General features: G+C 54.6%; 2 protein-coding genes across 10 annotated transcripts in view; one reads left to right on the top strand and one right to left on the bottom strand.

Annotated features, from left to right (window-relative positions):
- Positions 1 to 6,701, bottom strand: part of TXNRD2 (thioredoxin reductase 2) — a 45,064-nt gene extending 38,363 nt beyond the window's left edge. For 3 of the 8 annotated variants that reach the window (XM_036353191.1, XM_036353193.1, XM_036353194.1), the window contains exons 1-3: positions 6,549 to 6,701; positions 2,970 to 3,038; positions 237 to 293 (exon numbers count right to left, since the gene is read on the bottom strand). In XM_036353191.1, coding sequence (XP_036209084.1) covers positions 237 to 293; positions 2,970 to 3,038; positions 6,549 to 6,666 — 244 coding nt within the window. In that variant the 5' untranslated portion in view covers positions 6,667 to 6,701. Of the gene's footprint in view, positions 1 to 236; positions 294 to 2,755; positions 2,858 to 2,969; positions 3,039 to 4,238; positions 4,365 to 6,014; positions 6,215 to 6,548 lie in introns of those variants that run through there. The other 5 variants (XM_036353192.1, XM_036353197.1, XM_036353195.1 and 2 more) reach the window with 5 other exon arrangements.
- On the top strand, positions 6,616 to 26,820 carry COMT (catechol-O-methyltransferase). 2 transcript variants are annotated; one of them, XM_036353199.1, is made up of 5 exons: positions 6,616 to 6,744; positions 20,560 to 20,839; positions 21,678 to 21,871; positions 22,215 to 22,346; positions 26,039 to 26,820. In XM_036353199.1, exons 2-5 carry the CDS (start codon positions 20,560 to 20,562, stop codon positions 26,237 to 26,239), a joined length of 807 nt encoding a protein of 268 aa, XP_036209092.1. In that variant the 5' UTR covers positions 6,616 to 6,744; the 3' UTR covers positions 26,240 to 26,820. The 2 variants fall into 2 exon arrangements, with proteins under 2 accessions (XP_036209092.1, XP_036209094.1); XM_036353201.1 differs by lacking the exon at positions 6,616 to 6,744 and adding an exon at positions 18,273 to 18,565.
- Positions 26,821 to 26,923: the final 103 nt, after the last annotated feature.

Here is a 26,923-nt window from a genome sequence, read left to right as displayed (position 1 = left end):
AAATCGGGCCTGCAACCCTCAGGTGCATAGGCCGACTCTAACCACTGAACAACACCAACCAGAGCCAGAGTCATTTTTAAATAAGAACAAGAAACTTTAAAATAATGGCAGTTTACAGGGAAACAGGGCACTCTCTGGAGACTCTGGAAAGCAGGGGCTCAGCTGCCCTCTATACCAGGAACTGCCCTTCCCTACCCACTTCCCAGGACACGTGGCTCCAGTTGGGGGCTGCCTACCTTGCGGGGACGGTTCCACGTAGTCTACCACGGCCACCTTCTTTCCCAGCTGAGCGGCTGGAATGACAAGAGGAGAGGGCAGGTGGGCACAACTGGGGAGCTGCTTTGGGGCTGGGACTCCAGGAGCCTATGTGACCCAGAAGGGGTGGGAAAGGACGAGGGCCAGTGGCACCACCAGCTCTGCACCTGGGTCTCCCACTGCCTGCTGCCACCCAGCTGTGCTGCCCACAGGCAGAAACCCTCTTCTGGGCCCAGCTCTTCCTCGCCTCCCACCCCGCCTGGTTCCAGGCCCAGACACTCAGCACAAGCCTAGTGCCGTCAATGTGTTGATGTTTCTCTCTCCCTCCCTCTCCGAAATCAATAAAAATATTTTAAAAAACATACATATATGCACACAAAGACACACACACACACACACACACACACACACAGATGTTCATAGCAGCACTGTTCACAATAGCCCCAAACTAGAAACAAGCCAAATGTCCATTTACAGGTGAATGAACCAACAAAATGTGATATATATATAACAGAATACTAATCAACAAGAAAAAAGAATGGACTGTGGATATATATAGCAACATCGATGAATCTCAAAGTAATCCTGCTACGTGAAAGAAGCCAGAAAAAAATACATATAGCATGATTCCATTTGTACACAATTTTAGAAAATGCAAACTAATGTATAGTGAGAGAACACGGATCACGGCTCGCTGGAGGATACCGCAGGGAGCGGGGAGCAGGAAGGACTTCTCAGCGTGTGAGGAAACTTTGCAGGTTGTTATGGGCTGCATTGTGCCCCTCCCAAATTGGGGTGCTAACCCCCAGAATCTCAGGATGTAGCCTTACTTGAAGGCAGGGTCTTCACGGGGGTGAGCTGTTAAAATGAGGTCAGATGGGTAGGCGCTAATACGATCTGACTAGTATCTTTATATAAAAAGACACCAGCAGAGGGACAACCACGTGAGGACACAATGAGAAGGCGGCCAGGTACAAGCCAAAGAGAGAGGTTTCAGAATAAACGGACCCTGCTGGCCCGTGACCTCAGACTTCCGGCCTCCGGAACTATAGGAAAGTACAGTTCTGCTGTTTGAGCCGCTCGGTCTATGACAGGGATGGCGAACCTTTTGAGCTCGGCGTGTCAGCACTTTGAAAAACCCTAACTTAACTCTGGTGCCGTGTCACATCTAGAAATTTGTTGATATTTGCAACCATAGTAAAACAAAGACTTACATTTTTGATATTTATTTTATATATTTAAATGCCATTTAACAAAGAAAAATCAACCAAAAAAATGAGTTCGCGTGTCACCTCTGACACGCGTGTCATAGGTTCGCCATCATTGGTCTATGACCTTCGTCACGACAGCCCCAGCACACTAATACAGGGGTGATGGATTCATTATCTTGATTGTGGTACCATTTCACAGGTGTGTATGTATGTCAAACCTTAGCAAGTTGTCCACTTTAAATATATACGATTTGTTAATTATGTCTTAATAAAGTTGTAAAAAATGCCACTGTTACAAAAGCCAAAGACAGACCCGGGAATTGTTTTGGGTTGAGATACGTCTCTAGAGAGACGACACTGGAGTGGACACAGGTCCAGGGCTTTCTCCTGCTCTAAGGGACAGACAACTGCCCCTAGAGTGGCTCAGTGGTCCAGTGGAGTGAAGACCTAAAGTCCCTCTGGGAACCCCCAAATCAGCCAGGAGACTTCCCAGGTTCCTGGCCCTCAGAGCAGGCGGGGCCCCTTCCCCACCCCTCAGAGCAAGAGCAGTGGAGAGTGAATTTCCTTTACACCATCTGAGATTCTAAAACCTAGTATCTGCCACGAGGGAGCCATAGATTCATGGCCAGGGTGCCTGCTCAACTCCCTCTTGCTTTCGGCCCTGTTTCTCTCCCGTCCCCTCCCCTTCACTCTCCCACATCTGCCCGCTGTCATTTAGACTGGGGAGCAGGCTGCTGGGCGCTCCTCCAGCAGAGCCCAGGGTCTACAGTGAAACCCTGGCAGCCTGTCCCCACCTGGGGGAGTGGCACACTGCAACTCTAGAGAGGCGTGATGTCTCAGGGTGCCTCTGGTCCAGCCCGTTTACTGCACACCTTTTCACTAAATGCCCCCGGGTGCCTGGACCCATCTGGAGAGCAAGACCCAGCCAGCACATCAAACCGTGATCTCTGCGGGACGGTGCCAGGGCTAAGAACAAGGACAGCGGAGCCAGTGATGGGAACTGGACATGCAGGAGGGTACAATTCGCCATCTCAGCAACAAAGACTGGAGGGAGGCGAGTGAGCCCCACAGCTAACAGGGCAGGTGAAGAGCAGGCTACACAGGGCAACCGCCAGCCAGGGCACAAGGCCAGAGGGACCTAAGGGAGCATTTGCAAAACAGCGAAGAGGCAGGGGGCTGAGTGGTGTGAGGGAGGGATTGGGTGGTAGGAGAGATATCCCAAGGTGGGGAGATCCCGTGAGGCCTGGGGCTGGTGCCGAGGAGGGCAGACTCAGACTTGGGGTTCCAACCTGGCTGCTGTGTGCTGCACAGATAACTGGGGTACAATGGGGAGCAGGGCACAGTGATAAGATTGCTGGGGTGATCCTGGCAGAGTGATAGGACCCTGGAAGCCAGCTGTGGAGACAATGAATTCTGCTCATGGCTTCTCAGGGCACATCCCCACCCAGCCCTGGAGAACACCACTGAAAACTTGGTGGCACCATAAGGGCACAAGACACATACCTTCCTTGGCACAGGCCAGCCCGCCGGATCCCCCACCAATCACCAGGAGATCGTAGTCCAGTAGTCCTGCTGGAATAAGGGGAAAAGGCTAAGAAGGGCAGGACAAGCCTGGGGCCCCAATCCCAGAAGGTGACACAGAATATCCAAAGTGCAAGCAGCCCCGTCTGGTTAAAAGTGGCACAGGCCCTTGCCCTACCCAGCTTGGCTCAGTGGATAGAGTGTCAGCCTGAGGACCAAAGGGTCCCAGGTTCGATTCCAGTCATGGGCACATACAGGCTCCTCCCTGGCCCTGAGTTCCTCCCTGAAATGCCTTTGGGGCTCACTGTGGTGTCACCTCAGAGGCAGCATGCATCCTCCATTCCCGTGCCCAGCACAGAGGACTGCTCGTCTCTTCTACAAACTACTGACATAGAAGGCAGTCAAGAGACAGCCAAAAAGACATGGAGAAAGGGAATGGAGTGATAGGTGAGGACAGGTGTGTCCTTAGGGATGGCCAGCCTGTGAGAGCTCTAACCCAGGGCCCAAGTTAGGGATACCCAGCGCAGGCAGGGGATCAAAGACTCTGAAGAGGCCTTAAACTGCTGTCAGTTACTCTGATGGCTTCCATGTGAGCCTAGAGCACCAGGAAAGAAGAAATCATAGGAAATTATCAGTCCGTGGGTCTGCTACCCAAGGCCAGTGACCCTGAGCCTGGGCCTCTCCGTGAGAAGAGTGCAACCGTTTTGGCAGCCACCTCAACCTTCCTGGCTGTGGAGACAACACCCAGAGCCCCAGCCCCGCAGGGACCTGAGCTCAGGAGATGCCCCACAGGCCTCAGTCCGGGGCCTGTGCTCCTCAGGGACACAGCAGCTCGAGCCTAGAGGAGGCCCTGGGTTGCAGTTGAGGAAGCCTGGGGAGCAGCCGCCCAGAGCTGTGTCCAGGCACTCGGTCCATGGCCTGCAGGCAGCCTGCCCATGGGGACCCGCAGCTGTGCCCGCCAAGCAGCAGGAGGCATCGGAGGGCACCTGAGATGCATGCACAGGTTCTTAGGGATCGAATGGAGCCACAACTCGGTTCAAGCAGCCAGTCCAAAGTGGACCCAGTTCCAAATGCAACTCAAAGACGCTGAAGAGGTCTTCACCTGCTGTCAGTTACTCTGATGGCTTCCATATGAGCCTGGAGAACCCAAAACCAACTGCCGCTGGAGAAGAGCTACCGTCGGATGAGGAGCTCAGGCTAGCTGCCTGTCGGGGTACCAGGGGGAGGCTTTACCCAGCAGAACACCCCTACCTTCCATTGCAGGTGCTCGTCCTTCCTGCCACCACAGCAGGGTCCCCGCTGAGTCTCCCTGCCCCGAAGCCCAGCCCGGTGCCCCCCACCCCCTTTATCTGGCCAGCTACCAGGCAGAGGACAGGAAGAGCAACTGGCCATGTGGAATAGGGGCTTATCTTTAGCGGTTTGCTCTCCCCACTCACTGTGCACACCCAGGAGCCCTCTGAGCCTGATAACCACTTGGAAGAGGCCGGCAGTGGAGCCTTCGGTAAGTGAGAGGAATCTGCCTTTGAACTCATGGGAAGGTTCAGATAGATTGCCGGGGAGGAGTGACCCTGAAGGACCCCAGAGGGGATGGGGTGGGAGCTACTCTGCAGAGTCATCTAGACCAGGGGTCGGCAAACTCATCAGTCAACAGAGCCAAATATCAACAGTACAACGATTGAAATTTCTTTTGAGAGCCACATTTTTTAAACTTAAACTGTATAGGTAGGTACATTGTTATTAACTTCATTAGGGGACTCCTAAGCTGGCCTTTGCTAAAAACGTCCTCAATCTGATTGAGGTATGTTCCCTGAGGTCGACCCCTTCCAACTCTCTCCCATCCACATTCGTCTTGTATACTCGTTTCGTATCTCCTTTCCGAAAACCGTTCTGCGCATGGGCCACAAAGTTTCAGTCGCGCTGTACGTGCGCGCCCGCACGTGGTACTTTGTGGAAGAGCCACACTCAAGGGGCCAAAGAGCCGCATGTGGCTCGCGAGCCGCGGTTTGCTGACCACTGCATTAGAGGCACCTGTGCACTCCATGCCCTGGGCTGCCTCACAGCCTCGCCCTCCCCACCTCAGCCAGGCCCAGCAGGCAGGGCTGGCCCAGAAAGGCCTGGCCTTGGAGTTCTTAGCCCACTGCCCTTTAATTTTCTGCTCCTCTCTGACCACGGTGCCTGGCACCGGAGCCCAGCGCGTGTGGCAAGGCTGAGTGAACCGTGTGCTGCTCTGGGAGGGCAAGTGGTCCCCCGGTGTGCCAGTTCGCTTGGGGCACTACCTTGGGGAGACCCTGGCAGTAAGTGTTAGGGGACAAGGGACACCAGCAGCACTGCCATGCTGGTTCCTGTCCAGGGAATGCATCACAGTCTCCCCACAAGCCTGGACGGAGCAGGCATCCTTCTACTCTGAGACGCTGCAAGGCTGACATGGAGGAGAAGGTTTAACATCTGACCGGGTGTCCTTGTTGGGGGTTGGCCCTGTCTGCTCACCACCACAGCTGGGGGAGGGGTGGGAGGGGACAGAATTCTTGGGGCACTGCCTCCTGCCTAACTGGAAACTAAAGACTCCGACCCAAGGCCACTGGCATGACACTCAGCTTAAAAAAAAAAAACCTAACCGTGCCCTAACCGGTTTGGCTCAGTGGACAGAGCTCAGTCAGCCTGCGGACTCAAGGGTCCCGGGTTCGGTTCCGGTCAAGGGCATGTACCTTGGTTGTGGGCACATCCCTAGGAGGGGGTGTGGAGGAGGCAGCTGATCGATGTTTCTCTCTCATCGATGTTTCTAACTCTCTATCCCGCTCCCTTCCTCTCTGTAAAAAATCAATAAAATATATTTAAAAAAACAAAATCCTGAACCGTAGGGGCAGCTCCTGTTTACAGATCTTTTCCTTGGCTCCCCTGGGATCCCCAAGGCCACAGAGTACACGTTTGCCCAGTTACACGTGCAGTCAGCCCTTGCTCCCCAGCCCACCACCGGCCAAGGGCCACCACCCGATTCCCGCAGCCCCAGGCCGGGGAAGGAGCCCTCACCGGTCCCTGCTCGGGCCCTTGCACACCCACTACACCCTCCTGAGCAGCCAGCCCGAGCTCGGGACCCTGGCGGCACTTGTGCGCCTGTGATCACGGTCCTGGTTTGGTCAGTGTCCCTCCGTGGCTCCAGGAGGTTGAGCCACAAGTCCTCTCCAGCCCAGGGCACCCGCAGAGCAGGGCGGACAGCGGGTGCCCAGCCCGCCGGCTCCCCGGCGCCCCTCCCGGACTCCCGCGTGCGCCTGGACTGAGTGAGCACTTGCGGGGTGGGGCGCTAGGGCCTCGGGGAGAGGGGGCGGCCCCTGGGAACCTCGGGCGCCGAGCCGTCCCCCTCGGGGGGTCCAGACTTCATCCTGGGCAAGGGGAGGGGGGCCGAGCGCAGGTGCCTCCCCAGCAGCACCCCCTGCACGGCTCCCAGCGGCTCCTCCCTCCGGACGGGGCCCGAGGGCGCCCGGCAGCGGGAGGACGCCCGTCCCAGCCGCCACCGCGACACCCAGGGCCACCCCCGCGTGGGCACCCCGGCCGGACCCGCCCTACCTGCTGCGCCCTGCGCCGCGCCCCGCACCCCGCCCGCCGAGGCCGAGGTCGAGGCCTGCGTCCGCCACCGGAAGCGCCCGCAGACTCCCCGCAGCGCCGCCCGCACGGCCATCGCCATCGCCGCCGTCGCCGCGGGGCCTCGTGGCCGGGCTGCCCGCCGCGCTGCCTGCGCCGCCCCCGGGTCCGCCAGGGCGAGGTGAGTGCGCGCGGCGGCCGCCGGGCGGAGCCGACCTGCCGCGGGGTCCGACCTGGTCCCGCTGGGCCGGGGATCCGGGCCGGGCGCGGGCACTCCGACCTGGGGCGGGGGGGTCTCTGGGCCGGAGTTGGGGATTCGGTTGGAGGGGTGGGGGGTTCGGACCCGGATGAAGGGGTCCGATCTTGGGGGGCGGGGGGCTCTGGGCAGTCGTTGGGGGAGGGGAACCAGACTTCACCGAGGGCGGGGAGCGCTGTGCTGTGTGTGGGGCAAGATCCGACTTGGGGACAGGGGTCCAGAGTGGGGGGGTCCCACTTCCCGTGGGGATCCAGACTCCTGGGGGGATCCAGACCCCTGGGTGGGGGGGCTGCCGCCTGGGGTGGGGGGCTGCCCTGGTGACTGATTGCAGAGTCAGGTCCTGACTCACCCGGAGAGGGTCACCCTTGGCCTCGGAGCTGGATCGGAACCTCGGGGGCGGGATAGTGAGGGCCCAGGCCCAGAGGGGCTCGGGGTGTCCCCCACAGGCTCTCTCTTGGAGGCCTTGGGGTACCCCAGGCCGTTCCCTTCACGGGAACCGGCTGCCCCACCAGGGAGGCCATGACAGTAGCCCAAGACTCACGCCACCCCTTGAGAATGTAGAGAAAAGGGAAGTTGCCCCAGGCCTGACCTGCTAACTTTTGGGGGTTTCCAGCCAGGGTCGTCTGTGTCCTTTGCTGGGACTGAGCTGGCCTGGGTGCTATGGGGGTGCTCAGAGGAACAATTCCTGTGAGGGGGGCCGTGTCACAGATGAACACAGCCAGACACTAGCTCAAGCGGTGAGGACGGATTTTATTCAGTAAATGCTGAGAGCAGGCGAAAGCGCTTGATATGCTCAGAGGACCTGGATGTGTGTGTATGTATGTGTATGTTTATATATATATATATTAATTGATTTTAGAAAGGAAGGGAAAGGGAGAAAGAGATAGAAACGTCAATGATGAGAAAGAATCAATGATCGGCTGCCTCCTGCACGGCCCACACTGGGGATCCAGCCCTCATGTGCCCTGACGGGGAACCCAGCTTCAACCACCTGGTTCCTAAGTCAACACTCAACCACTGAGCCGCACGGGTTGGGCGAAACTGGGTATTTTTAAAAGGGAGAATAAAATGGGGGGGGGGAGGTCGGGGGGGGGGGGTTGAGAGAGTTGGGAAAGTGAAAATTATGAAAAGCAGAATGGGGGGTTGGTCCACGTGACGCTTACTGGAAAGGGGACCTGGCCCTTCTCCAGTCCACCTCAGGCCAGTCGGTGGGTAGTGTGTGGGTTTTTGACTTTGTGCAGGAAAAATGTTACGAGTCCAGGTGAATTTTAGAGGACGTTGGTTAACGTTGGGGACAGTGAAGCAAGAAAGGGCTGGGGAAGCGAGCCTGGGCTCACCAAGAGGTCAGAGAAAAGGGGGCCTTGGGGTCAGGTTTAGGAGGTTTGCCGGGACGAATTGCCACTGGCCGTTGTTGCCCTGGTTGTAAGCCTCGTGGGGTCACTTAGAGTTTAGGAGATGCATCCCTGTGGAGAAAGGAGGGGAAGAAGGGACGAAGGCTTGGGTGTTCGAGCACCCGCTGGGACCTTCCTTCTCAGGGGATTTAAAGTCTGGGCATTTAGGGGAGGTCTTAAGAGAGGGTCGCAATAGAATATTCATCCGCTTTATGCTGATGTACCAAAAAAAGAGATTTATTCTCTTAGCCCAGTGGTTCTCATCCTTCCTAATGCTGCGACCCTTTAATACAGTTCCTCATGTTGTGGTGACCCCCAACCATAAAATTATTTTCGTTGCTACTTCATAACTGTAATTTTGCTACTGTTATGAATCGTCATGTAAATATCTGATATGCAGGATGTATTTTCATTGTTACAAATTGAACATCATTAAAGCATAGTGATTAATCACAAAAACAATATGTAATTATATATGTGTTTTCCGATGGTCTTAGGCGACCCCTGTGAAAGGGTCGTTTGACCCCCAAAGGGGTCACGACCCACAGGTTGAGAACCGCTGTCTTAACCTCATCTATCCTTGGGTTTGATTAGCAAATGGCACTAATTGGATTTCTGCTGTCTCCCCAAGTAAGGTATTTAAGCCATTTTCACTCTGGTTGGGAAGAAGTGCAAACCATTGGCTCCTAAGTGTCCATGGTTTAGAGGAGATAGGATTTGCTAGGTGTCTAGAAGCTGCTTGGCATCTAGATTTTCTAGATGGCTGCAAACGGCAGTTGAACCATCCGTCTCAGTTTCCCTCTGCTGCTTATCCTGGCTTACTAGCTTGCTAAGTGGCACTTGTGGAAGTTAAGTTCCTCCTCCCTACCTTCACCCCCCCCCCCCCCCCCCCCACACACACAGGTGGGGAGACGGGTGTGTCCTCGGTTATTGTCTGGAACAGGCAGGCACCTTAAGGGAGGGATGGGGTCATCCTGGGAATGGATGGATGCAGCCTTGAGCTGTTAGAAACTATGTTAGTATTTGTTCAAATCTTTATAGGCCAAGGTCGAGGCCTAGTTGAGAAGAAGGCTCAGAGGAGCCAGGTAGGGTTTGGTCAAGGAGAGAGTCCTTATCAAGTCCTGTTCTCGTCGAAGGAAAGAAGAATTAAACAAAGTCCATTGCCTTTTTGGTCATCTTTTGTTCATTAAAGAACAGCTGAACCATCTGTTGGGATTTGGTAATAGAAGATATTTGCTGGATGGTGCAAGCTATGAGGCATGAAAAAAAATGTTTTTATTTATTTTAGAGAAAGAGGAAGGGAGAGGGCGAGAAAGGGAGAGAAACATCATGCAAGAAACATGTATCAGCTGCCTCCTGCACACCCCCTCCTGGAGATTGAGCCTATGACTTTGTGGGGGATTGAACTGGCGACCTTCTGGTACATGGGATGATGCTTAACCAACTGAGCCACACCAGGCCAGGGCATGAGGGACATTGTTATGGACACAGGAAGCAAAGCAGAGGAACTGACTGTAATCCCAGTTTGTGAGTCCTGCGGGCAGACAGTTGAGAAAAGTTTAGATTTGAGCTGTAAGGGTCTGTAGGTGGTGGAGTGAGGATGGCGGTCGCAAACCAATGGATTTCCGGTGTGTAGTTTGAAAGTTTGTGGTGATGGCCTCCTAGACATCGGTGTCACAGGCAAGGTTATAGCCTGGAAGATGCAGGAGTTCCCAGGGACTTTCCGAGTGGCCCATGCAACAGCCACTCCAGTACAGGGGCTGCCTGTACATGATTTATTGTGGTGATGAGTTCTTTGAAAAAAATTTTTAATGTATTTTTATTGATTTCAGAGAGAAGAAGGGAGAAAGAGAGAGAGAAACATCAAGGATGAGAGCGAACCATTGATCGCCTGCCTCCCGCACGCTTGGGGATTGAGCCCACAACCCGGGTGTGTGTCCTGACCCGGAATCGAATCAGGACCTTCCTGGTTCATGAGTCAGCCTTGACCACTGAGCCACACTGGCCTGGCTTTGAAATTTATTTCAAGTTGTGGGGCTCTTTCAGATCCTGAAGGAAAAGGGGCAGCTGCAACACAACCTGAGTCCCAGTAAGGGTCTGGGCAGTCAAGTTTTAGATGCTAAGTCAGGAGGGAGAGTGTAAAATGGAAACATCAGTTTGGAGAATTGGAGCCAGATATTGAAGGAAACTAAAAATGATTTAGTAAGGGCTGACAGTATGTGTAAGATGGCAGGATCCCGTCTCCTTCCTCTGTAGATGATAAAATCTCGAAGGCAGTGAACAAGACCGGTATCTTCAGGGTGTGTTATTTTTCTCCTTTGAGAAATTTATCTCGACAGTCACTTCTTCCTTTTTGATCAAAGATAACCAGAGTAATTATTCTTGTTTAAAATAGTTCTGGTCTCATTAAATTTGGCCCAACTTGTATAAGCAACGTCCAAACCTGTAGAGAATTTTTATGAGTTTATTTGAGCCAAACTGCCAAGTGCCCAGAAGCAACTCTCAACGGCTTGAGAAAATGCTCCCGAGAAGGGCAGTTGGGTAGCTTATTTTAGACATTAAAATAAAAGGAAGAGATGTAAGGAGGGTTACATGAAACTCATTAGTGATAGACTAAGGGGGCCAGAGAAAGCAAAACAGGGGTGTGGGAAATCTCTGGGATTAGCTATAAAGTAAACCGGAGCCCTGGCCAGTGTGACTCAGTTGGTGGGGGGTCGTCCCGTGCACCGGGGGGTTGGATTCCTGGTCAAGGGCACATGCCCAGGTTGCTGGCTCAATCCCCAGTAGGGGACGTGCAGGAGGCAGCCTATTGATGTTGCACTCTCACATTGATGTTCCTCTCTCTCTCTCTCTCTCTCTCTCTCTCTCTCTCTCTCTCTCAAAATCAATAAACTATTTTTTAAAAAATGAATCGGAGAGACACATATTTCCTTTACATGAGTGGTGACAGCACAGTTATAATTAACATTTACAGCACATAGCGATGGCGTGTGGGAAACGAGATAACAACGAGGGCTCCTGTGGTCCGGTGCTCTGGTACCCGGAGGGGTCTGAAAAAGAAGATTACTCTGATATTTCAAAGGTATGTTACCTTAAAGGCAAAAAACAAAACCAAAGTAGACAGGCTTGCTCAAGATAAAGACTGACCTTTGTCAAGGAAGCTACGGGCCTTGACTGCCGGCCAGGACTCACTTTTAGTTAGGAATGTTTACATTCAGACCCTCCTGCGTGGTTACTTTTGGTCTCTGAGTCTGCAAGGCCCGCCATACAGGCCCCCCCTTGAGCTTGTCAGGTTTAGTACTGGGCCACTTTTTCATCCACAAGTGCAGCAAGAATGGTAATTGACCACATAGGCCTTGGTGGGACTTTTTTTGGGCGTCTCAGATTAGATTTTTTTAAAAAATATATTTTTATCGATTTTAGAGAGGAAGGGAGAGAGAGAGAGAGAGAGATAGAAACATCCACGATGAGAGAGAATCATCGATCGGCTGCCTCCTGCCCACCCCCTACTGGGGATCGAGCCCGCAACCTGAGCATGTGCCCTTGACTGGAATCGAACCCGGGACCCTCCAGTCTGCAGGGCAACACTCTATCCACTGATCCAAACCAGCTAGGACTCAGATTAGACTTTTAAAAGCCTCTCAAGGCTAGGAAGCCAAGCCAAAAACTTACCATCACACTTCCCCTAGAGATCTGTGTGAATTCTCAAGGTCTCCAAAATACCCTATGGTTCCTGGGCCGGCCAGGAAGTGACCTCCCTTGCTCACCAGAAGACTGGGAACCCTGTTAAGCCAGGTACCAGACTGTTTTCTCAAGAGGGCTTTGTGAGGCACTGGCTCCATAAAGTCGACCATAGTTCCTTAAAACTGTCTGTCTGGTCATATCTGATTCTATACATCCTTTTCAAATGATATTCCTTGGTAATATAACCAATGTTTTTAATTATGTCCTGTCACAAAGAGGACAGATTCTTTTTTCTTTTTTTTTTAAAAAAAAGAATATTTTATTGATTTTTGAAGTGAGGAAGGGAGAGCCCTAGCCAGTTTGGCTCAGTGGATAGAGCGTTGGCCTGCGGACTGAAAGGTCCCAGGTTCGATTCTGGTCAAGGGCATGTACCCTGGTTGCGGGCACATCCCCAGTAGGAGGTGTGCAGGAGGCTGCTGATCGATGTTTCTAACTCTCTATCCCTTTCTCTCTGTAAAAAATCAATAAAATATATTTTTTTAAAAAAGAAAGAAAAAGAAAACGCCTGTCAAATAAACCTAATTAATTTAGCATCTCTCTTTATAAGGGAAAGAACAAATCCTTTGAGATCTTCCAGGGACCCTCTGTAAAATCCCACAGTCAGTTCGAGATCAAGAAGACTTCATTTAGAATTTGATTTTAGAAAGGGAAAGTTGTCCAAAAATGTCAAAAGGTTTGAACCTTTTTGTAAATAGGATCCCAGGTCACTGTGAAACAATACTTAGTTATCTAGTTAACCGAAGTGACAACAAAAGACTTCAAAAGTAAATATAAGCGCAAACAACTGTAAAATAACCTTGGCTCTTTTTGTAAATAGGATCCCAGGTCATTGTGAAACAATACTTAGTTATCTAGTTAACCAGAGTGACAACAAAAGACTTCAAAAGTAAATATAAGCGCAAACAACTGTGAAATAACCTTGGCTCTTTTGACAGTGAGAAGACTGGGCTGTCCTTAGTAATGACAGGGCGTGAAGTGACAACATGAAGCCCAGAGGATGCAAGGTTTCTGGAGGAAGGGTCAGCGTTGGCACAGGAGGAAGGAGGAGCAGAGGTGATGGAAGGAGCCACTTTGCACAGATCTGCAGTTTCCCGAAGAAGCCATTCAAATTCCAAATTAGCCTTAGTGAAGTCATGCCAACCAGAAAGGGAGCGGCAGAATTAGCACCGAAATGGATGTAGTCAGCCAGGGTGCAAGAAGGGGTACAGTAGCTGAAAAGCACCCATGGAGGGAGCAGGATCAACTAGAGACCAAGAGGCCTCCCCAGGAGCCAGGAGGGATTTCCTCCAGCCCCGAGGAACCTTCCAGAGGAAATCTGGCTTCTCACCCAGCTTCGGAGCATATACTCAGAATCAGAACCAAAACCTGTCCTCACCACACACTTCAACATTTGTCGGGAGCACGGGGTCAGAAGTTGAAATCACCACAAGGTGCCAGAATGAATAGCAGAGGAGATAAGACATCTCTCTGGGTGCCGGAGGGCGTGAAAGGAGGAGGGCTCACATTCAGTTTCCATAAGGGGACAGGGCTCAACCAGACACCTGCTGGGGTTTTGCTCACGGTGCCCAAGAGCTGCCAGAGAGCTTGCTCCCAGTTCCCCAGCAGAGCAGGCTCTTGGGCTCTGACATACAGGCTGGCCTGCGGGGTGGATGGCCAACCACCCCTCCCTGGCAGGCATATCCTGTCCCCACCACAGGATCCTGGCCAGCCCACCCACTTTTGCCCCCAGATTGTCCCTTATATTCTGAGGTCGGACCTTTCTTCTGTCACTCCTGCAGCCAAAGGAATAAGTGACATCCTGCCCCTCCCACAGGCATCCAGAACGAGTGCGAGGCAGAGACTGAGGAGGTGTCGGCAATGCGGGATCTTTGCAAAGGGGCCGAAGGCATTTCTGTTGATCTTTTACGGGTTTTTTAAACGAGCCTAGGAACCGGGTCATATAGTTAGTTCATCTTTTTTTATTATTATTTCAGAGAGGAAGGGAAAGGGAGAGAGAGAGAGAAACATCGATGATGAGAGAGAATCATTGGTTGGCTGCCTCCTACACGCCCCAAACTGGGGATTGAGCCCGCAACCTGGCAGATGACCTGACCAGGAGTTGAACCGTGACCTACTGGTGCGTAGGTCGACACTCAACTACTGAGCCATGCTGGCTGGGCAGTTCATCCTTTTAAAGAATTTTTAAGAGTCTCAGTAACACCCACTGGTGCTTAATGTGCAATATATTTATGAAAAGTGTTTCCATTTCCTTGAAGGAAAGATGAGTGTCATCTAGGATGTGCTAAATGTGAAAATGAATACTGACCAGCTGCAAAGTGATAAACTGGCTACCAAGCACAAAGTACCCCCAACCCCAGCCTCAGGAGCCTGTGGGCCAAGAGGGGCATGCCTGTAGGGCGAATGGAGCACCCCACATGCAGATGTTGGGGGGGGAAGCCTGGACATTGGTGAAGTTTAACTGCGTCAAGCTGGATGTGGCAAAACACTTTTGTCGCGAAGGATTATGGAGTTAAAGGTCCAGGGGTTGATGGCTCTGGGTGTCAGTGACCCATCTGACTGCCCCCCTGCCTCTGAGGTGTTGCAGGGGGAATACATAAGAATGGGTTTAGATAAGGAAAGTTTATTGGGGGGTGCGTGCTATTGTGGTTTCGGGAAAGGGCCTGGCCTGCCCCTTGCCATGTCTGTGTTGTCTGAGATGTACGCTGGATGCACACACTGGGCACGTTGAAAGGAAGCATGTGGGGCGGGTGCAGATTCTGCTGGGACAGGAAGACCCCTTCTGCTGCCTCCAAGTGGGGAGAGGAGCGTGCACCCTGGAGGCAGGTGGCCCGCTAGGTGCATGCAGCCTGCGGCAGTCTGGATCGGGGGCAGGCAGCGGGCGGCAGAGAGGCATTCCTGAGTGTCTGGGTCCCCCAGGGAGAGGGGGGCTTGGCTGCTCTTCTAGATCCTGCTTCCTAAGGGAATGGCATGTTCCTTCTCTTTTGGGGACAGGGAGTGCCAGAGGCAGGACTGCTTGTGTTACTGGTTTTCCACTGTTTTCTTTTAACTGCAGTAAAATATACGTAACCTAAGACTTACCATTGTAGCATTTCTAAGTGTATAACTCAGTGGCATTGTTGTATAACTATTGCCACTATTTCCAGAACTTTCTCACCATTCCAAAAAGAAACTCTGGCCCTAGCGGGTTTGCCTCAGTGGATAGAGCGTCGGCCTGTGGACTGAAGGGTCCCAGGTTCGATTCCAGTCAAAGGGCACATCCTTCGGTTGCAGACTCGATCCCCAACCCTGGTTGGGGTTCATGTGGGAGGCAACCAATCAGTGTGTCTCTCTCACATTGATTCTTTCTCTCTCTGAGTTTCTCCTCCCCCCCCCCCTTCTAAAAAAAAAAAAAATCAATGGAAAAATATCCTTGGGTGAGGATTAACAACAACAACAAAAAACAAAAAGAAACTCTACCCATTCAGCAGTAATTCCACCTCCCTCCAGCTCCTGGCAACCCCTATTCTACTTTCTGTCTCTATGGATTTGCCTATTCTTTGTCATATAAGTGGAATCATACAATATTTATCCTTTTGTGTCTGGCTTATTTCACTTAGCATAATGTCTTTTTTTTTTTTAAATCCTCACCTGAGTTTATGCTGAGAGAAAGGGAGGAGGGGGGAGAGAGAGAGAAAGAGAAAGATTGGTTCCCTTCTGTATGTGCCCTGACCCAGGACTGAAGCCAAAACCTTTTGTGGTGTACGGGACAACACTCCAACCAACTGTGCCACTCTGGCTGGGCACATATGTCCTCAAGGCTCATCTATGGAGTAGCGTCTGTCAGTATTTCATTCATTTTAGTAACTAAATAATATTCCATTGTTTGGATAGACCACATTTTATTTTCCATTCACTCATCGATTGACGGACACTTGGGTTGTTTCTGTGCTTTGGCTATTGTGAATAATGCTGAGCTGTCTCCCGGGAACAGACTGCCCTCACCCTCAGCTCTTTCCAAGGGCAGAGCAGCAGGCACTCAGGTCCCAGGACCCAAAACAAGAGGAGCTCCCATGTTTAATTTCCCCACAAAGGACTCACAGGGCAAAATCGCAGGTCAGAACATCTGCAAGCTCTGGATGGCTTCCCCTGTGGTGTCTGTGAGATTTTATTTTTTATTTTTTATTTTTTTTAATATATTTTATTGATTTTTTACAGAGAGGAAGGGAGAGAAACAGAGAGTCAGAAACATCGATGAGAGAGAAACATCGACCAGCCACCTCCTGCACATCCCCCACCGGGGATGTGCCCGCAACCCAGGCACATGCCCTTGACCGGAATCGAACCTGGGACCCTTCAGTCCACAGGCCGGCGCTCCATTCATTGAGCCAAACCGGTTTCGGCTGTGAGATTTTATTTTATTTTTTTATTTTTTATTTTTTTTGAGATTTTATTTTTAACTAGAGGCCCGATGCACGAAATTCGTGCAAGAGTAGGCCTCCTTGCCCCTGGCTGCCGGCACCAGCTTCCCTCTGGCACCTGGGACCTCGGCTTCCCTCGAAGTCCAGGCTTCGTCCAGAAGGAAGTCCGGTCTCATTAGCATATTACACTTTTATTATTATAGATGGCATGACTCTGTTTCACACTTCCGCCCTTTTGTTCTGCAAAGCTCGGGTGGGCCTGGACTGTTCTCTCCCAGGGCTGGGTGGGTGTGGCCTCGTCCAGCACTGCTGGGCAACGCAGAGCAGTAAGGTTTAGAAACAGGGTGGCCCTGCAATCAGGGAAGGCTGCTGGGGTTTAGAAGGGGAGGTGCCCATTGGGAGGCAGTGTGGCCAGTCACCAGTGCTCAGCCGGTGGCCGGGGGCAACGAGTCCCTCTAGGGTTGCTGGAGGACCAGATGAGGTGGGCATGAAGCCCATTCCCCTAGGCACTGCAAGGGGGAGGGGGATAGTACCTCAAGTGTCTCCCTGAGCCCCATGCCCCTGGCCCAAGGGGACCCTGGAGGAGCCAGTGGGAGGTGGGTATGACGGGCGATGAGGAAGCATGACAGCCCTTGCACAGCGGGGCCACTTCTGTCCTGTTTAGAGCTGCCCTGCCTGTCGGGCATGCCACCTGCTCCTTACAGGAAAGGGGAGGGGCTACAGGCCACCCCACAGGTAGGGCCCCTCTGTGCACCCTTCTGCGGAGTTATGGACAGACAGACCTGGAGATAGAGATTTAAAAGCCAGATTCTTACACAATTTGAGTATTAAGGGGATTGAAATGTATAGTTTATGATCCCAGAGTTTGCCAAGTGATTCACTATTTAAGCAGAATATTCCTTCTTAATTCAGATTTATTTCTAACATTTACTAGGGTTTTTTTAAAAATACAGAGAATAAAACAAAATGGCCCAGTATCTCACCACCCAAACACACTAGTCATAATAGTAATAAATAAAGCAGCACAGGTGTGGCTGGGAAATACTAAGCATGCAGACAGGAGCTCGGTGAACAGTCCTGGGCATTCAGGTGGCGCAGGCCCCCCCGCCATTGTTTCCTGTCCTCTGAGCCCTAGAAGGGAGACACTGTCCTTACCCACCACCCCCTCTCCCTCTGTGATCCCCTCACCTGCGAGGTGTGCCCTGTCCCATGGCGGCCCGGGAACTTCCACAGAAACCAGCCTGATTCACAGTCTGTCAGGCTGTGAGGCCCAGGGTCACCCCAATCTGCTGCCAAGACCTGCTCCTGTTTCCCGTGTCCGCTCGGGGCTCCTGGCCTCCTTCTGTGAGCTTCGTATTTGCTGCCTTAACTCATCTTTTTCTCCCTGATTGGTAGGTGCTCTTTGTAACTAGCCCTTGGTCTTATATGTCACTTCTAAATTGAAAATCGCTCTCCTGGGAAATAGGCCTTGAGCAGAGTGGTTCATTCATTTCTCCTGCTTTTCATAAGTCACGGGTGCACGTGCCCTCATAACCCGGCGGGCCAGCGCGGACCAGAGGGACTGTCCCTTCTCTCCTGGGCTGTCTCTGCCTCTCTGAGGCCTTCCGTCCTCTTTCCCCCGAGGAGGGAAGGTAGAGAGCAAGACTGGCTTCCAGGGTGGGCCCAGATAGCTGGACCCTGGCCATTTTCCAGTTACAGTTTCCATTGGTGATTATCTCAAGGCAGAAGAACTCCCCAGCCCTGGCCGGTTTGGCTCAGTGGATAGAGCGTCAGCCTGCGGACTGAAGGGTCCCGGGTTCGAGTCCAGTCAAGGGCACGTGCCCAGGTTGCGTGTGGATCCTCAGTGGGGGTTGTGCTGGGAAATCTGCCCTGTAGGTCGGGGTGGTGCTGGGAGCAGGGGTGTGGAGCGAGGATTCGGGCCCATTGGTTGCGCAGACTTGGACCTGCTGAGCACGTGTCCGCGCAGCCTTGTGTAAATAGGCCACGTGGCCTGAGAGAACCTAGAGACCTGGTGTCCACGCCGCCCCGGGCGGAGTCTCGGCTGTCACGTTCATTCTCCGCTGTCCCGCAGCCCGCTCTTCCTCATGGCCCAGGGCACTGGGGTTTGGAGCCATCAGCTGTTCTTGAGGGGGCCTCCCCTCCCAGACCCTCAGCCTGCCTGCTCGCCGGGGTGCGCCTTTCCAAGTGGGAGCCAGGATTCCAAGGGCCTTTCCTGTGAGTGACCAGCTCCCGGGGTGAAGCTTCCCATAATCCTCTTTCTTTCGCCCTTTAACATGGTGAGGTCTCCAGCCTGAAATCCGAGCACGCACCCTGAACACTTTGAGATCTCGGCGCTAACCCAGCCTTGCCCTGTCTCCAGGGGCCCTGGCCCAGCTCCGTGTGGCTGGCTCCTGACCTACTTGCCTGAGGGGTGGCAAGCCAGGGCAGGCCCTCAGGCACTTGTAGCAGCAGATACAGCTGGCACCTCTGCTTACACTGGGGTACAGGTGGCAGGGCTGGCCTTTCTTGTCCAGAGATAGCCTCGAGCCCTGGCCTGTGTGGCTCAGTTGGTTGGGCGTCCCATGCACCAAAAGGTTGCCAGTTCGATTCCTGGTCAGGCCACATGCCTGGGTGGCTGGCTCAGTCCCCCGGCAGGAGACATGCAGGAGGCAGCCTATTGATGTTTCACTCTCACATCAATGTTTCTCTCGCTCTCTCGTTCCCTTTCTCTTAATAAAAAAATCTTCAAAAGGAACAAAAAAAAAAAAAGGAAATAGACTCGCCCCCTGTGCCTGGCCTGAGGACTGCCTATGTCCTTATTTGGAAACTCAAAGAACTACATGAGATCCCAGACTATTCTGAGTGGGCACCCACGTGGGCTGAACATAGAACAGGACTCCCCTGTGCCAGCTGTGCCCCCCTTAGGTCCCAGGCTGTCTGGGAACGTGCCCAGAGAGGGGGACTGTGACGAGTAGGCCCAGGCAGGACTGTCAGACACACACCTGGCAGTCTGCCTGAGGATTCAGCCTTAGCTGGAAACACTTTGCATGGGGATTGGGCCTGTGCTCCCCTGGCACTGGGGCACTTGGTTGATCTCTTCAACCTTGGGCCCCCACCAGCACAAGGGGGACCATGGTAGTGTTGTAGGTGGGCAGTGGGAAGGCAGGAATGGCAGCCGGTGTTAGACTGGTGGGGTCAGACCAAACCTGGGTTCAGCAACCTCAGTACTTGGGTTCTGGCTAGGAAAGAATTCAGAGCAAGACCCCAACTGTAAGAGAACATTTGTTTGGCAAATCACAGGGGTAGAAGTCATTCCTAGAAGAAATGGGCTTAGGAATCCAGTTGTGGAGATAAAAGAAGGGCCCTTGAAGCTTGGGAATGAGGAGCTAATGGGAAAGTGCCTGGGGCAGGGAGGTGGGGAGGAGGAGGGAACAGGGTTGCTCCTGGAAGGGAGAGCTTACTGTGTCCTCCATCCTAAGGCTTTTAAGGGCTGCAATTTTAGGGGAGATCCCAGGAGAAGATCTTAATACAGTGGTTCTCAGCCTCGGCTGGGAATCTTTTTAAAATCCTGATTTCTGGGCCTCATCCCCCGGAAATTCTGTTTCTTTGTTATGGGGTGGGGCCACAACATTAGTAACAAAGAAACAGAATTTCCGGAGGATGAGGCCCAGAAATCAGGATTTTAAAAAGATTCCCAGGTGATTCTAATGTGCAGCCAAGGTTGAGAACCACTGTCTTAAAAGAATATTCAGTAGTTTTCCAGGGTGTCCACTCAGTGGTCTCCACTGATGGATTGGCCGGCACCAGGGCAGGAGTCATTATTCCCTGCAGCTGGTCCTGAGGTCAGCCATGGCTGGTTCCGTTGCTTCTCTGGGCCTGGAGCGGAAATACAACCGAGGCCTAGATGTTAGCTCTAGGGAGGAAAGGTCAGGGGGTCCAAATCGCATGACCAGGGTCTGCTAGGGGAGAAAAGGTCACCCTGGGGGCGAGGTCCCACCCTACAATTGATTGGCCCTTGCTCTGCTCCTGTCTAACTGCCTACAGCAGTAGCACCAACAAAGTGAGGAGAGGAGCCAGGAGGGCGGGTCTGCACTAATTTAGGGGAACTTGAGCCCCCAGCTGGCTTCAGGACTGCCTGGCCAGCCACAAAGCACTGCAGCCGGCCACCTCCCCTTGACACCCTCCTCCTTCTTTCTCCTCCTCCCCCGCCCACTCCTGCCCTGTGTCAGATGCTGGAGACTCCACCCCTGCTGTTGGTGGCCTTCTTATTGTGCCTGTCACTGCTGGGGCTGCTGTTCTTCCTGCGACGCAGCGGCTTGCTTCTCATCTGCTGGAACGAGTTCGTCTTGCAGCCCATCTACAGCCTGCTTATGGGTCACAGCAAGGAGCAGCGCATCCTGCGCCACGTGCTGCAGCACGCCGTGGCCGGGGACCCAGAGAGCGTGCTGGAGGCCATCGACACCTACTGCTCACAGAAGGAGTGGGCCATGAACGTGGGCGACAAGAAAGGTGGGTGGCCTGGCCAGCAGGTACTGAATAGAGGAAGGGGGACCCCAGGCCAGGCAGCACAGCCCATACAGGAGGGGCCTACTATCACCCCATTTCTTGCGTGTTGGGGTGGGTGCTCATCTGGAGCCCTGGGGGCCCGAGCCACCTGTCCAGCCAGGGGTCAAGGCTGTGCAGAGACCCTAACGCCCACATCACTGTCCCTGTGGGGAGGGAGGGACATTCGATAAACTCAGGAGGCCACTGTGTGGGGTCCCCTCCTGGCCACAGACCAACAGCCAGTATTACAGGGGACAGCTGTGGCTCCATGCAGGCCTTGTTCTCACACGCCATCCCTCAGAGCCCGGCTGGTGCAGGGTGGGCAGTGGGTTCCTGCGTGTCCCTGCCAGGCATGAGGGTGCACAGAGCTCCTTGGACTCTGCCCAGCCCAGGCACTGGCTGCCTCCTGACCTTTGACTCCAGCTTGGGGCACAGGAGTGTGCTGTGTTGCACGCCCTGAAGTCCAGCCCTGAGGACAAACGTGACAGCTACTGTCTGGCTCCGGGAGCTAGGAAAGCCCTGAGCAAGGCCCCTGGGGGTGGGGTGGGGAGGTTTCCACAGAGGGCAGCTCTGGGTTAAGGCCAGTATAGTCAGCCAGGGAACATGGAAAGAGAAGGGCCAGTGTGTGGAAAGGCAGAGGCCCAAGGTACCATGGGAGCTTGGGGGGTCTGTACAGTGGGATGGGGCCTTGGGGGAGGGCTGGGGCCAGGCATTGGGAGAGGCTGTCACTTAGTCAGAAGGAACTGACCAGGACTGGGATTGGGTTTCTCCTGCCTGCCTTCACCCCTGTCCACCCCTGAAGGCCAGATCGTGGACGCAGTGGTGCGGGAGCAGCGCCCCTCCGTGTTGCTGGAGCTGGGGGCTTACTGCGGCTACTCGGCCGTTCGGATGGGCCGCCTGCTGGCACCCGGCGCCCGCCTGCTCACCATCGAGCTCAATCCTGACTACGCCGCCATCACCCAGCAGATGCTGGACTTCGCCGGCCTGCAGGACAGGGTGCGACACCTCCCCCGGTGACAGATGTGGACACTGACAGGCCAGGTGTGGGAGGATGGGAGGGGGAGGCCTGGGGCCTGCCCCGCATGGTTCCAGACCACACTTATCCCGCTGCAGCCAGGCCTCAGGGCCTCCTGGGCCAGGTTTCACGGGCCTCCAGCAGCTCCGTGAGGGCGCCTTACTGCCCATTCCTCAGAGCAGGAAACCTCCGCAGAGGGAGGGGCAGAGTGGAGACTGTGTCCCCAGAACCGCAGAGAAACTGTCGGTGGGCTTGCCTGGGCGTCCGGGTGGGGCGGGCTCTTTGACCCCCGTGGGCACAGGCACTGATGGAGCGCTGTTGCAGGTAACCGTGGTCGTGGGGGCATCCCAGGACATCATCCCGCAGCTGAAGAAGAAATATGACGTGGACACGCTGGACATGGTCTTCCTGGACCACTGGAAGGACCGGTACCTGCCGGACACGCTCCTCCTGGAGGTGAGCTGTGCCACCACCCGGTCAGGATGCGCTGGCTGCCGGCACGGGCTGCCCGGCCGGTGGGCCTCAGCCTCTGAAGAGCCAAGTGCTCCAGCGAAGCCCTGCCAAGGGGGGGCCTGGGGGCCACAGGTGGCTGCTGGGGGTCAGGGAGCTCCGAGGACTGCAGGAGGCCTGGGGCAGGACGGAGACCAGGAAAGGGTTCTGGCAGCCTGTGCCAGGGCAGCAGGTGGGGAGCTCATGGACCAGATGGTCTGATCCAAAGGGCACAGGGCAGAGGAGGCAGGAGGGAAGCAGCCTGGCGGCCGTGTGGCTCTCCCAGCTGGACGGTGCTGGTCAGGGAACTCAGTGTCTCCTGCCCTTCTTCCTGGGGCTCCTTGCTTTGCACCCCCCATGCCTCCACTGCCAGACTGTCCCAGCCCTCAGTGCCAGCTGCTCAGCCCGCACAAAGTGGTGACCAGTGGTTGCCTTGTCAGGAGGGTGGAGCTTGGGGCCTGTAATGAGTTGACATATGGCGCTTTATATTGATGCCCACTGCATTGGCCCTCCTGGTTGGTCAAGAGGACTCTTAGAAGCACCTTGGCCCTCATGGAGGGCTTGGGACACTCTGTCCCACCCCAGCCTCCCTGCCCGAGGGCCAGCCTGGCGCTGTCCCATGTTATCTGTCCTGTGCTCACCCACCTCGGCTCCCCCACGGGGTGGACACTCTGCCCAGTGCAGGGACTGGGAGCACAGGAGCCACGGCTGAAGACTGGGCAGCACCTGGAACCCAGTGGTTCCGGTGGGTGCGAAAGGGCTTTGAGTGTTCCAGGTGTGGGCCGACTCGGGGCAGAGGGCCAGAGGGCAGGGGCACAAGAGCTCCTAGCACATGAGGGGGAGGTTAGTGTCCAGGAAAGATCCCTGTTGGGTGTGTAGAGAATGGGGAGGGGTGGCTGTGAGGAGGGGGTGCAGATGTCCCGAACCTCAGGGAGGCAGGGCGTGCTGGTGGTGGGAAGGGAGGGGACCCTGGACTAGAAGTTGGACGGGTCCTGTGTTGGCTAAGACATGCGGAGATGACGAGGAGACGCGGGGTGGGGGGGAGGGCAGCGGAGGGGAGCATGCCTGAGCCTGGGGAGGCCCACCAGGCAGAGGGGCGAGAGCCTGGAAATCGGGTATTAAGGGCAGAAACCAGGTGGCCAGCCCAGCGGGGCCTGTGTCACAGGGCGTGGGGAGGATTCCAGCAGCCTGGGTGTGGTGATGAATTCAGGGGCCTGCATTTACCGAAGAGCAGCAAATACTGCCGTTCAGTAACTAGGAGACTGATAGTTTTCTCAGTGCTGCTTGTTCAAGGCTGGTAATTCTCCCAAAAGCAGTGGCTGTCTACCTTGGCTGCACATTAGAATTCACCTGGGAATCTTTTTAAAATCCTGATTTCTGGGCCCCATCCTCCGGAAATTCTGTTTCTTTGTTACTAATGTTGTGGCCCCACCCCATCACAAAGAAACAGAATTTCCGGAGGATGGGGCCCAGAAATCAGGATTTTAAAAAGATTCCCAGATGATTCTAATGTGCAGCCAAGGTTGACAACCACTGCTCAAAAAAGAAGCCACGAATGGGACCAGCTGTACTTTTCCAGCGTGTCTGCCGCCCCACACCTGTGACTCTGCAGGCCCCTGGCTCGTGCGGGGCAGGGCCAGCTGCCCCTCCCCTCCGTTGGGAATAAGGGGCAGGGGAGGCGCAGGGGGTGGGGGTGTCTGTTCAAAGTTGGAGGCCACTTTGAAGAGGCCTCAGCCACTTGGCACCTGGGTGTCTCCATGGGGCCGCTTGAGGTGTCCTCACAACATGGCAGCTGGCTTCCCCCAAAGCCAGAGGTGAGAGAGCAAGAGACAGACAGACAGACAGACAGACAGAAGGAGGGGCTGGGTGCCGAGTGTGACCTCGTCTGGAAGCCACGTCCTGTGGCTTCTGCCTTCTCTGTGTTAGAAGCCAGTCCCTGAGCCCGGCCCACATCCACCCCTTGAAGGTCTGTGACCTGTGGACACAGTTTCAATCACCTCACACCTGGCACCCTGTGCTCACACCACTTCCTCCCAGGCAGCTGGCACAACCGGCTTGCTCAGCCTCTGAGCTTCTGGCCAGAAGTCTCCGGGGGTCTGTGTCCTGTCGGAGGCTGGCGTCTGGGAAGAGGCAGTGCAGGCACCGTGTCTTCCCCTCATGGCCAGCCTCCTCCGGGATGGCTGGGCCCCAGCAACCTCCACAGGTGGCCAAGTTTCCTCCCTTCCGCTCCTTCTCTCCCGGTTAACCGGGTGGTTTTCAGTGCCAGTGGTGCCCTGAGTCCTTCAGCGGGACCCTTCGAGGCTGGAGCCCCTGCTCCCAGCTCACTTTGTGCACTTCATGCCCCCCCTGAGCTGCCCTTCTGGGGCCTGGGCCAGGGGCGCCTCCCCCCGGGGTGCTCTTTTTTCGGTCTTTTTAGGCAATGTTGCTAAAAGTTCTGTTCCTTCTCTTTTTTAAGAGAAAACACTCTATGATTCATAATGATACATTCTGTTCAAATCCTGTCTCGTGGGTTGCCTCAGCCTCGTGACCTCACACTTGCGTGTTTTCCGGAGCTCTGGCTGGAGGGCCCTCAGCTTCCCCCACAGCCCACAGGCTGGAGGGAACCGCAGCCACCACCAGGAGGGCGGGAACCCCAGTCAGACTCCGCCCTAGGGCACAGCCCTAGAGGGGTGCAGAGTTAGTCCGATTTTCAGTCACTTGGAGATGCCCCACGTGTGTGGTCCTGTGGGCAGTTTCAGACACACCTGGGGTCACTTGTTTTCCGTGTTTGGATTGCTTTTTTTTTTTTTAAACTGTTATGATTATGTAAAAAAGTTCTGTGCTTCCAAAATCAAATCCAGGAGACAAGGCAACCCTTATCCTAGTCCACCTGTCCCCCAAGGTAAACATTCCCCCTTTAGGCTTCCCATTCTATTGTTCCCTGTAATCGAAGCAGCCCCTTCCTCGGCTGTGAGCACTGGAGGACCTAGGCTGTGTCCAGCTGCCCCTCCTTCCTTCTGCAGAGCCAGGCCCGGCACGCCAGCTGGCTGCCCAGGGCCCGGTGGCTGATGGAATGGGGCATGTTGAATGCTGGGGCTTGGGGATGTCCAAAGCGAATCCCTGAGGGCAGGCTTGTGGGTGGGGAGATGTGCCTCTCCCCTGCCCCCCTAGCACTGCAGGGTCATCCTGGTCAGGCCAGCTTGCACCTCCAGGGGCCACTCCAAGAGACACACACAGGGGCACCAGGCATTTTTCCCGCCTGGAGAAGCTGCATTTTCTTGGCACTGGGTGATGAGGGACCCACTGGCTTTAGCACTGTGACCCAAATCCCCGCCCCATCATCACCTCCAGTCATCTTGCTAGCATTTAGTGAGCTCCTGTTGCGTACTGCACACAGCTCTAGGGGCCAAGGATGCAGGCGTGAACGGAGGAAAAGATCCTCAGAGCTGTTGTGCTAGAGGTGGGACCTGCACTCAGCACAGCCCTTTCTTGCAGGGGACATGCTGGGGAGGAGGGCTGCAGAGAGCCTCTTGTGACCCCGGGAGGTGAGGGGGCTCACCCAGGGGTCAGGCCAGCATATGGAGCCTCCACCCGGTCAGGGGCACCTGTCCTGCTGGTTTGGAGCAAACTTGATGGGAACCCTTGACCTTCCCCCCCTCCAACTGTCTTGCCCCCTGCAGGAGTGCGGCCTGTTACGCAAGGGGACGGTGTTGCTGGCTGACAACGTCATCTGCCCAGGAACGCCGGAGTTTCTGGCGCACGTGCGTGGGAGCAGCCGCTTTGACTGCACACACTTCTCCTCCTTCCTGGAGTACTCCCAGGCCGTGGATGGCCTGGAGAAGGCCGTCTACATGGGCCCGGACAGCCCAGCACGGCCTTGACCGCCTCCCCTGCTCTGGGGCACTCGCCAAGCCTGGTCAGGAAGGTCACGATGGGCATGCTGCCACCAACCCTGCTTCTGCAGTTCTGGGGTCTGTCCTCAGTGCCACACACTGGAGGCCTGCGAGGCCACGGCCAGCCACACTGGCCCCTCTGCACATGGCTCCAGGCTGTCACACACCAACCCACCCCAGAGCAACCCACTCACCATGCACAATCCCTGCAATCAGTCTGGAAAGTTATCTGTGAATACCAAGTCAGGGTTAGGTGGTGCCCATGGCTCACTCACCCCACCAGCATGCCAGTAGGGTTTCTTACACGGACAGGCCCTGACCCAGCAAAGGGGAAAGTGGGGAACATCTGGAAACTTGGGCTGTGCACTCACAGTCTGTCCTCGAGCTTGGCAGTCACCAGGTAGCAGCAGTGCCTCAGTGCTGGCACTGTGACCAACAACACATCGCACCTCTGATTCCTCATTTTCTCTTCTCCTTCACTAAAACGGGCCGATTTTTAACAATTTTATATATTGATATCATGACTAAAAGATACTAAAATGGTAATTAAAGATCTAAGTATTTCGATATAAGAGGTCAACTTTGTTTTTTTTCAACCACTGCACTGCTCTTTCCTTCCCCTGGCACCCTCCGTGTTGGCACCAAACACACAGCACTCCCCTTGACTGGATG

The sequence above is a fragment of the Myotis myotis genome, unplaced genomic scaffold (assembly GCF_014108235.1).
Source record: "Myotis myotis isolate mMyoMyo1 unplaced genomic scaffold, mMyoMyo1.p scaffold_m19_p_20, whole genome shotgun sequence".
NCBI lineage: Eukaryota > Metazoa > Chordata > Mammalia > Chiroptera > Vespertilionidae > Myotis > Myotis myotis.
This window is presented reverse-complemented; position numbering and strand designations above follow the sequence as displayed.